An 11587-nucleotide genomic window follows, 5' to 3' on the forward strand; every position below is an offset into this window, starting at 1 on the left:
ACAGAGGTTAGGTAGAACTCTTGAAGACATTGGTGTAGAAAAAGATTTTATGAACAAAACCTCAGTTGCCCATGAACTAGCCCAAATCAACAAGTGGGATCTCTTCTTATTAAAAGGCTTCTGCACAGCAAGAGAAACCACCAGCAGTGTTAAGAGACCACCCACAATATGGGAAATAATCTTCACCTGTTTTTCCTCAGACAAAGGTCTACTATCTCAAATCTATAAAGAATTTAAAAAGATCAGACCTCCCAAATTTAAAGACCCAATCCAAAAATGGGCATCTGAAATGAACAGACATTTCTCACACAAAGAAGTAGAAATAGCAAATAAATACATGAAAAAATGTTCAACATTTCTGGTCGTTTGTGAGATGCAAATGAAAACAACACTGAGATTCCACCTCACTCCAGAAAGAATGGCTGCTATCGTGAAATCAACCAATACCAAATGCTGGCAGGGCTGTAGGGAAAGAGGAGTCCTGCTCCACTGCTGGTGGGAGTGTAGACTGGTGCAACCACTGTGGAAATCAGTATGGAGATACCTCAAAGAACTAGGACTGGAAGTCCCATTTGACCCTGCTATTCCACTGCTGGAGATCTTCCCCAAAGAATTAAAAGAATCATACCACAGTGATATATGTGCACCCATGTTCATAGCATCACAGTTCGTATTAGCTAAAACTTGGAAACAGCCCAAATGCCCATCAACTGGAGACTGGATAGAGAAATTTTTTTTTTATAAAATGGAGTACTACTCAGCCATAAAAAATGAGAAATTAGAGACATTTATAGCTAGATGGATGCACATTGAGGCAATACTCTTAAGTGAAATAAATAGGACACGCATGTATAAATACTGAATAGTTTCTCTGGTGTGAGAAACTGAAAGTGTAAATAAGGACTAAAATGTATAATAGGTAATGAGAAATAGGAAGAAAAGGGGCAAAGGGGAAGGAAGTGGGAGGGGTAGGGGAAATGAAAGAAGGGTATGGAATTAATATGAGAAAATGGAAAAATAGGAACATAATCTTTGTAAATAGGGAGGAATGGAGAGGTTGAAGGGAGGGCTGGGCAAGGGTGAAAAATAAGAACCAAGAGAGATTATGTAAACGTGCAAATTTCCAATGATGAAGTCTTTATATTTTATACCTAAAATGTACCAATGATTGGAATTAATAATTGATAATGCTAAATAGGAAGAAAATGTCCAAAGGGATAGGGGTAGTGGGAGGGGCAAGGGAAAGGAAAGAAGGGAAAGGAAAAATGCTGAGAAATGGAAAAAATGGAAATAAAGTCTTTGTAAATAGGGAAGGGTGGAGGGGGTGAAGGGAGGGCTAGGAATGGGGAAAAATTAAGAACCAAGATGCATCATGTAAAGGTACAAGTTCCCAATGAGAAATGTAATTGTGTTATATATCTAAAATGTACCAATAAAATAATTAAAAAATAAATAAATTCAGAATCTTTAGATGGGGAGATTATCCTGGGTTGTGAGTGGGCTCAATGAAATCCTTAAGAGATGGAAGCAGAGAGGTAACAGACAGAGAGGATGGAAGATCCTGAGCTGCTGGCTTTGAAATATTACACATTTTATTAAGAAACATTTACACAGAATGCACAGTGTTTTGGTAAGTGTGTGCAGTGGGAAGGGGCTGTTCTCATCTCCATAGGACAAAGGAGAAAATGAGTCACAGTTGTATGCACAGCAAGGGCTCGCTGGTGCATATGAGCCAAGGAGGATACGGTCCTTGTTATTAAATTCTCTTCCATTTCACTACATTAACATTTATCCACTGAGATTTTATGTTTTGTTAATTTTTGTTTCATTCCCCTCAAGGGCTTCTGTATACTTAGAATTTCTTTTTCCAGATACAATGTCACATTTTAATATTGAGAGATAATAATAGATGGCTGTGTTGATTTGTTTTACATGTTTTACCATAATATACAGGACAGACTGATGGTCATAGTGTGGCCAAGAAACAACTTCACCTCCTAAGGCAAGATGGGAATGGAACGGCTTTTGACCAGGCTAGTAAGTCCTGCCTTATCTACAGTACCCCCCCCCCCCCTCCTTTTTAATCTGTCTCTTGTACATACTGACCATGGTGACTAGACAATTCTACTTTTTCAGAAGAGCATAGCTGAACTCAGAGTGGGAGATTCTTAACTACCATTGTTTCCAGGACTTCAACACTGCCTTGAACTGAATACTGGTTTAGTAAGTTCAACAAATCTTTGAATTTTGCTTCCAATTGAAGATTGACTGTGGAAAGGCTGTCTCTGGTGTGATTCACTCCTGTGGAGCTGCTGGTCCTCACAGACTGGGGAGCATCTTTCTGGGCCCTGAGAGGCTCTCACAGGCTGCACTTAGGGGACAGGTGTGTTCCAGGGTGTCTTTTTTTTACACTTATGATCGGGGAATGAGGCAGAGTTTGTAGTGTGGTGGAATGTTGCCAAAGCCAACTGTGATGGGCTTAAGGTCGATATCCTTTGGCTCAACAAGAGACTTCAGATTAAAATGCTGTAGAATGGCAGTCAAAAGCAGAAACACTTCCATGCGGGCCAGGCCTTCTCCAACACACACCCGTTTTCCTAGAAGTAACAACAGCATTGATGAGACAGAGTCTCAGAGAGACAATGTTCTTAACAGTGAGCTTGCAAGGAGAGGGGCAGGAGGAGGCTGTGGGTAAACTCTGTCCTAAACCAGGATTTACTCTCTTCACCTAGGAGGAAATACAAAGCATATTAATGAACAAGAATATTAATGACATTGGTTTATTCAGAGGCCAGCTCTTACATGCCATCAGTCATCCAGGATGCAGATACAAAAACTTGGAAGTAAGGAAAATGGTCTCTGCCCAGTAAAGAATATGCTACCCAATGCTTACTCACAATGCCCTACAGGAAGGAAGTAAGGCCAAGTTAGCAATCAAAGCATGAAAGTTAGCTTGAAATCAAGCTGCTTGTAGGGGAGGCCCTGGGAAGGAGCCAAGGGCTTTAGAAGGGCCACTGAGTCACATCCCAGGATAGCTTTCATGTTTCCTATGATGAGTTCAGGTGACCAAAGGTCAGAGTCTGTTTCATAACCCTTGTTTAAAGTTATGGAAGATTAGATAATATGGTATCTGTTTGTTTTTGCAGTACTGGGGATTGAGCTTAGTGCCTGACTCCCTTTTTCTAATTTTTACTTTGAGACAGGGTCTTATTTACTAAATTAGAGGCTAGCTTTGATCTTGCAATCCTCCTGCTTCAGCCTCCTCCAGTAACATGGTTTTGAGAGACTTTCACTAAGCCCTGTTAAAGCACAAACAGAGTTTAACAATGAAGGAGACAAAATATCCCTCTGAAAAAGTAATACATCTACAACACCTCATCTTCAAGATGTCTGGTAAAAATGTCATTTAACTTCTCTGAATAAGAAGGAGCACAGTTGAGTCATATTTTAAATAGAAACAAGGAATGTGATGGTTCTGGGACATTTGTACCTGCCTGATCACGTATGGAGTAGAGATGAGGAGCAGAGGAGAGATTGGCTAGGCAAAGTGTTGTCTCTGAACCCTGCTTACCTGCAGAAAATGCCTTGAAGTAGTCACTGTACTTGAACTTGCCACTTTCATTTAGAAAGTGCTCTGGTTTGAACTTCTCTGGATCTGGGAATTCTTGGTCATCATACAAAACGGAGTCCAGAGTTGGAATGACAACTGTGCCCTGAGGGAAGCATAGGTGTATCCATCAGTCAAGTTAACAAAACATGATCTCTCCTGGGAACCCCAGAGAAGAAGGCTGTTTGAATTTTATGTTGCACAAGCTAGTATCTTTCCAGTTGGAGAACTTGTTTAGGTAGCGACTAAATAGAAAGCAGTCAGAGGGCAGGTCTAAATGGAAGAAAACCCCTAAACTTTTCACAGGATGGACTCCAGGACTGGTTGCTGCAGCTGTTTTTTGCTGGTGTTGGAATTTCTACAAATCCCAGGTGTCACTAGAGGAGGCATTTTCCCAGAGTTCCTCCATCTTTTTGGTCCTAGGTCCATGCTAGGACTGCTGGGGAAGCAGCACTCTGCAGGGTGAGGAGCTGATCTAGCCTAGGCCAACTGATATGGAACAGAGTCTGTGGACCCCCGTCGTGCTTCTGGTAGAGGAAGTGATGTGCTGACAGGATGGTGCTCATGGTGTGTGTTCCAGCTCATGTCTGACCTTAGGGATGAGGTATCCTTGGAACATGGTGTCTCGGGTTGCTTCATGGGGCAGGTTGGAGGGCACTAGGTTGATGAATCGCTGAATCTCATGTACTACAGCATCCATGTAGGGCATTTCTAACCTGTCTTTGACAGCAGGTATGCGTGTTGGCCCAATCACCCTGTCAATTTCTTCATGAAGTTTCTCTGCCAAGATATAAGAAATATAAAGAAATCAATTGGAATATAAAGATATATAAAATTAATTTGAAGGGTTGACTCCAGGCTGGACATTCACCTATCATCCACCCATTTATCTAATTACCCTTCCAGCTATCCACCCACACCTATGCACCTGCCCACCTATCTTGCCACCCATCTACTACTTATTCATTCACCTATCTACCATTCATCTAACCATCCATCCCTCCATCCAACCATCCTTCCAACTTCACATGTATCTAATCACTCTTCCATCTATTCATCAAACTCACCCAGTGGATGTTTATGGAGCATACTAAACAGTGCTTAAGATACCCTAGGCCCTTTGAATTATTGAATAAATTACCAACGATTGGTAATAAGAAATAAATTCTATGAGGTTATTTATAGTTTACAGAAAGTTTTGGTATCCATTATCCTAGCTGCTGATGCTTTATCCATCTCTCTTCATGTCAGGAGATGAGAATAAGAAAAGAGTCTTAGGAATTTTTTCTTGGAGAGAAATCTTTGCATTAATGATTGCCCTGGACTGGTTTATTGTATATTTCTGAAGAATATGAAGGGAAATGGTAGGGGCAATTGGAATATTACTTTGATTAGTATAAATAAGTTACTTAGCAGAATGCAGACCCACTGTCTCTCTCCACCTTAGTTTAGGTCATTCTTTTCTGTATCCAGTAGCCCTGGTAGGGCATGAATTGACCAGTGTTCAAGGGTACCAGGTTCCTTGCACTTACAAGGACTTCTGCCATCAAAGCAATTCATCCAGCAATCCCACAGCACCCAAGGTTAACAAGCAGCTACAGACTGGAGCCTAATGTGCACAAGGCTGGCCATGCTGTGAGATTTAACTGTGTTGCCTGAATATCTTGCTTTTCATTTATGTACCTTCAACTTCTGGGTACTTCATGAGAATCAGAAGCCCATATCTCAAAGTGGTGCTGGTAGTCTCTGTTCCCGCAAAGAACAAGTCAGCCAAAGTCACAGAAATGTTTTCCATTGTGTACATAGAAAGCTCCCCACTCTGATTTTCCTTTGAAAACACAGGAGACAGAGAGGTACCTGGTGAGAGGATGTCTTTGGATGGCTGGGAAAGGGGCACCTGCTGCCCTTCATGAGGGAGGAGCCAGGGTTTAAGAGACAGTGCAACCAGGACTCAAGCATCTCTACCTCACAACTGGGAAAACAGGCTCCCAGGAAATAGGCTGGGGCAAGCAGAAATCTTTATCTAGGCCACCGGACTCTGTCTTTGCCAAGAGTGCCAGAGCAATCCTTCTGCCCTGAGGCTGGTACCTTTGGACCATGTGGCAAGGGTAGACAGGAAGGGACTAAACTGATGGCTGGATTTTCAGACAGTCTGGGGAGTTATCCAGGGGAAATAGGCATGGAATTCATATGTTGTTTTCAGGTCATAGGAAAGGAAGTAGAGGCCTCACCAATTTGAGTCAGAGGAAAGATTCTAGGGGCTGGTGGGAGATGAAGACAGGGAGGCTTGGGAGTGCCTGAAAACCAGACACAATTGGGGAATAAGTATAAACAAAGAATACTGAGGTCTTCTTAGACAATATGTGATAGTCAAAGGAGTACAACCCAGCCTGGCCTGGAGGGAGCTGAGATGAGGGCCCCATGGCCAGCCCACTCACCCTTGTGCCTCCATGTATGAAGAATGGAGTGGGGCGATCATGCTTAAGCCTAGTGTGTTTGTATAAAACTATAGTAGTTAGTTATAGTTAAAACTATATAGTTATATATATATATATAGTGTTAAAACTATAGTGGGTAGTTTGGACACCAGCAAGTGGGTCTCACATCAGTGTGAGAAGTCTATGCACCCAATTCCATCCTAGCAAGCCCATTTCATGTGGTGGATTGTGGGTACCTTCTCCATTTCTGCAAGCAGGCAGTCAGTGACATCCCGGGGGCAATTGGGGTCCAGTGACTGAAGGTGTTCTTTAGCTCTTTCTAATGCATAAGCTTTTATTTCAGACAGATTTTTCATTACTTTTCTGTGGCTTCCAGGCATGTAGCATAGGTAGTCTGAAAAATAATTGTAAAAATGTAGAGAGAGGGAATTATATTACTATTTTTTTCTGGCTGCAGCATAATTTTTATGTGCTGAAATAATAACCTCAAAACCTGAATGTATGGCTTCCATTATTGTATTATTTGGAATATTTGGAGCTAAAACTATCTTCTGGAGGCAATTCTTTTTTTTTTTTTGTTAAATTCTTTTATGGGTACATTGTAGGTATACAACACAATTACATTTCTCATTGGGAATTGTACCTTTACATAATGCATCTTGGTTCTTATTTTTTCCCCATTCCTAGCCCTCCCTTCACCCCCTCCACCCTTCCCTATTTACAAACACTTTATTTCCATTTTTTCCATTTCTCAGCATTTTTCCTTTCCCTTCTTTCCTTTCCCCTGCCCCTCCCACTACCCCTACCCCTTTGGACCTTTTCATCCTATTTTACATTATCGATTATTCATTCTAATCATTGGTACATTTTAGGTATACAATATAATGACATTCATCATTGGAAATTTGCACCTTTACATAATCTCTCTTGGTTCTTATTTTTCACCCTTGCCCAGCCCTCCCTTCAACCCCTCCAGTCCTCCCTATTTACAAAGATTATGTTCCTATTTTTCCATTTTCTCATATTAATCCCATTTCCTTCTATCCTTTCCCCTAGCCCTCCCATTTCCTTCCCCTTTGACCCTTTTCTTCCTATTTCACATTACCTATTATACATTTAGTCCTTATTTACACTTTCAGTTTCTCACATCAGAGAAACTATTCGGTATTTATACATGTGTGTCCTATTTTTTTCACTTAAGGGTATCGCCTCAATGTGCATCCACTTAGCTATAAATGTCTCTAATTTCTCATTTTTTATGGCTGAGTAGTGCTCCATTTTATAAAAAAACCCACATTTTCTTTATCCAGTCTGGAGGCAATTCTTGTAGACAGTGTACTTTCACATGGGTTGATACATTCTGTGAGATTAGAAAATGAGAGCACCATAGATGTCTTTCAGAGCTACCTAGTAAAACACCCTCTGAAATGCTCCTGATCTCAGGCTTTTGTAGGCCTATCATGTATAACCAATTTTTCCTTCTCTTTAATCTAATGTAAACTATACAATTGAAGATTAATGGAAAAGAGGGAAATGGCTTCACCTGCAACCAGGGAGTACTGAGTAGGTAGAAGTCCTCATTGAATAATCTCATGAGCCTCAGACATGTCTTGTCCTTATAGTCAAAACGACTGTGGAAGAGGATGTCAGCTATGACATTGCAGGGAGCACAGCCAATGAGAAAAGTGGGGTCAAAAGGCTGGCCTGGAAAACAGGTAAGATGTCAGAATCCATGTGGGGGCAAGTGGTGTGAACATGATCACCAAACCTTCCCCAACCCACAACTTAGTCTCCTGTAAGTCTTTGCCAATGGCCATGGCAACATACCCTAAAAATTTAACAAGCACAGAAGAGTGCATATTTCAGCCACTTCAGGTTTTCTTTACTTTTAAATGCTATCTAGGGGATAACAATCACACATGGTGGCCACTCTTGCTCTCCTTAGAAGAACAGCTGGAAACTCATCAGAAACACCAATATGCCCAAAGTCCCCTTAGCTGCCAACTGTTTCCAAGTTATTGAATGCAGTCTGAGGGCCTGGTCAAGAATCCCCATCCCCTGCTATATGGTGAAGGATATATACCCTGGGTCTTCCTGAGCTCCTGCAGCAAAAACCCAGCTTCCTTCTGGATCCGTGCCTCATTGCCCTGTTTTCCCATCCCGTAGTCTCGGAGTATGCTCAGGGAGAACCGCCGGACATCCTTCCAGGTGGGTCCATTATTGAAAATAATTCCTAAGGAAGAGGTTCCAGCAGAGGTTACTTCAAATGCCCAGTTCTTGGAGAGATGGGGCTGGAGTGAGAAGTGGCATGACAGGACTTTCGGGGTAGTGGGCTGGGCTTGTAGGTGCAGAAGAAGCAGAGGGAGGAGGGAATGTGGCATGCTTCTCTGGCACATTTCATCCCTTCTGGATGCTTTCTTCTTCATGGCACCAGTTTATTTTCTTTGGTTTTCCACTTTCCCCTGAACCTTTCCATGTCAAATAAAACTTCATGTGGCTACTTAAAGAAAGAATTCTCACCTCTTTTCTGCCTATTGACAAAATTCTTGGACAGCCTTTCTGTTCCCATGGATTTGAACTCTCACACTGTCAACATCACAACTTGGCTTTCTGGCTTCATAGCAATGGTTTGACTAAGATCCAAAGTTCACACGATTTCCCACTGCAGGGACCATTGAGCTGGGAAGATTGAATACTGTTCCTTCTATGTGCTGCTTGGTGGTTAAAACCCTCCTCTGCCCTCCCTCTCCTCCTGGCATGTGGCATGCTGGATTCTCCTGCAGCATAAAGACATTGAGAATCAGCAGATCTAAATATTTTTCCTTTAAAAATGTTGCGTCCCTATCAGAGTCAATCCTATGAACATTTTCTGTGCTTCTCTAGATACGGGCCTGAGTACCCTGAGCACTGTCTTCTTCAGCTTATCTCTCTGAAGACCATTAATCCCCTTGGGACCAGCTCACCCTGGCCAGTCCCAGCCAGTTCCTACCCAGCAGAGCCCTTATAATCCAGGGGCCCCTTGTATCTCCCTCTCTCCCTTCTTCCTTCTTTCTCTTACTTTATCCAGTGTCAGTCTAAGCCATGTGGCATGTATTAAAATAGGATTTTGGAAATCTAGGTGGAGGCAGCAAAGACTCCTTGAGACCAACCTGTGGAGACACAAATCCTGGCCCCTCCCTTGCTGCCTTCAACACAAATGCCTTGGACCTATGAGTGGTAGATAAAGGCCCCAAAGCAGGAGTGTTCTCTTTACAACAGGACCCTATTTTATGAAGTCTTCCTCCAACAACCTCTGAGGTGATGACAAGGGCTGAGACAATTTTGCTTTTACTGAGACAGCACAGTAAAACAAATCTCAGTGTTGTAGAGGAAAATATCAAATGCCACCTCTTGTAAGATGCAAAGACTTCAGAAACAGACTGGAAAGATGTGCAGGAAAACCAAGAGGCAGAGCATATGGCTGTGAGGTCACCAGTTTAAAATCCCACATAACAGTCAGTGTCCAGCAGGTTTGGGTACCAAATGGTAGGTGAGGAAATCTGGTGGATGGAACCATTTACACTACAGAGCAATTGAAACCGTGAGTGGAAAGAATCCCAGGAAGTGCAGAACTAGAGGCAGATCCTGGGGGAAGGCTGGCTCAGGCCTTACTTTTCTGTAGTCAGCCTGGGTGCTAGGAGAGCCCAACTGGTTGGTATACAGTACTACTCACAGTAGCTTTTACCCATGTATAAACTATCACGAATTGGTCTGAAGTGTCATTTGGCTTTCATCTTCATTCCATGGCTGTCACTATTATTGTTAGGGTAAGATTTGGCTGGGTGGATGGTTTGCACTCATCATTGTCCCTGTGGGTGTGCCCCACTCATTGTCAGGAAGCAGACTCACCTTTGTCCTTGTATTCCTGGAACACGGGGATTTCACCTCGGCCAGAGAATTCATTCTTGTGGTTCAGCAGCACCTCCTTTACTGCCTTGTAGCCATGTAGGACAACTATACGTCGTGAGCCCAGGTGCAGTGTGAATACAGGCCCATAGCGCTTGGCCAGCTGTGGGGACCACCATATACAGTGGGTGGAAGCATGCAGAGAAAATGCCTTGCTCTAGAGCCCCCCATTACATTTATTGTGGTCCATCAGGAAATTAGATTTAGGGTAAGGTCATCTTTGTCCAGCTTAACACAGGAAGACTCTAGTCTGACCATCAACGTCAGGCACTTTGGCTCCTCAAGGTCCTTTCCTGCAGCTGTGGCTCCAGTGCCTGCACTTGTAACTCTATTGTTGCTTCCAAAATCAAGGATCTGGATCCCATGGTGCTGCCTGCTGACCTGGAGCCTGTGCCCCAGCCACAAATGCACCTTCTCAGTGTAAAATGATGCTTCCTAAAATACATACCAAGAACCGGCTCTGGGCCTTGTGACATTCTGACCTTGGTTAACTCACACAATACTCACAGTAGTTGCAGGAGGTTAGTGTTATTCTGATGAAGCACAAATTGCTCCAACACTTCATTCTTCAGCCTGTTCTTTGGTATCACATAGGCTGACACCAGACAGGTGCATCCATCACTGGCATCAGAGCTGGTCCTTGGCAACTATGGCCACACCAGTCTCCCTATAATCATGCCAACTACATGAGGCTTCCAGGGTCTGTGAAGCCAAAGCCCATCCTGAGTGCTCCATGCTCACCATCTATCACTAGGTAAGTGTTCTGTACATTACTCTGTATTAGATGCTATTATTCAGGTAAGTCATAACAGGCTGGTTTTAAATAACAGTACTTTGGCAGTGAATTGAATACACATGTATTAAATATAATTCCTGACTTACTCCCCCTAAAATTAAAATTATTCTCCTACCTTGGTGAAGGATTTGGGAATATCCTTGATATCCACCTGGAGAAGATTCCCAATAATGGGAAGTGGGAAAGGTCCAGGGGGTAGGTTCCAGCTGCTGTAGATCTGCTTCCAGATGGATATAAGCAGGAGGGTGACCACCCACACCAACAGGGCAAGAGTGATGCCAAGTACAGCCATGGCTCCTCTGGGATTTCACCACTAACTTGTGGTAATGATCCATGGAAAGGTAAAGCTTTTATAATGCATCTTTGAGAGGAGGGTAACCTACCAACCAATGCCACCTTCCTTCTCCCTTGGCCAAGGTGTTAGTTTATTATTAGTGGTGTTGGCTGTCATTTCAAAGGGATCCCTGCATCACATGTCTCTTAGAAGTTTCATCCAGTGACCTGACAAAAATGAGGCTGTGTTCTGTCAATACTCTGGTTACTGACATCTGTCACAGTGCAAATAAACACATCCAGGGACACTTTAATTCTCCAAATAAAATGAAAAGATTTCCTTTATTTAAATCTCTAGGCCAGTCCAGGAAATAGGAGACTGTCCTCCTCCTTGATACCAGTTGGAATGGTGGGGAATATTCAGATTATTTTTGCGAGTTTGTTTGGGTAGGATTTATGTAAAGACACACCAATAATACATTGGTCATTTCAGGAAAGGACCAGCTCAAGCAGCAAATGTCTCTTAAT

The 11587-nt window shown here is 42.7% G+C and overlaps 1 protein-coding gene across 1 annotated transcript; it reads right to left on the minus strand.

Moving 5' to 3' along the window:
• Positions 1–1574: 1574 nt before the first annotated feature.
• Cyp2e1 (cytochrome P450 family 2 subfamily E member 1) lies at positions 1575–11119 on the minus strand. Its single transcript, XM_013069940.3, has 9 exons — positions 10902–11119; positions 9934–10093; positions 8129–8278; positions 7589–7749; positions 6282–6458; positions 5291–5435; positions 4200–4387; positions 3572–3713; positions 1575–2597 (listed from the first exon to the last, which is right to left on the minus strand). The coding sequence occupies exons 1-9, from the start codon at positions 11076–11078 to the stop codon at positions 2413–2415; spliced, it is 1485 nt and encodes a 494-aa protein (XP_012925394.2). The 5' UTR covers positions 11079–11119; the 3' UTR covers positions 1575–2412.
• Between the last annotated feature and the right edge of the window lie 468 nt (positions 11120–11587).

This window comes from Heterocephalus glaber, unplaced genomic scaffold (assembly GCF_053883595.1).
Source record: "Heterocephalus glaber isolate CG9 unplaced genomic scaffold, H.glaber_assembly_v1.0 deba00001497, whole genome shotgun sequence".
NCBI lineage: Eukaryota > Metazoa > Chordata > Mammalia > Rodentia > Bathyergidae > Heterocephalus > Heterocephalus glaber.

Coding starts and splice junctions, on each gene's coding strand:
- Cyp2e1 (XM_013069940.3), bottom strand. CDS start 11,078: ATGGCTGTACTTGGCATCACTCTTGCCCTGTTGGTGTGGGTGGTCACC. Junction 8,279..9,933: donor CCAGGAATACAAGGACAAAG/GTGAGTCTGCTT, acceptor CCTCTTCCTTAG/GAATTATTTTCAATAATGGA. Junction 6,459..7,588: donor TCAGTACTCCCTGGTTGCAG/GTGAAGCCATTT, acceptor CTCTCTCTACAT/TTTTACAATTATTTTTCAGA.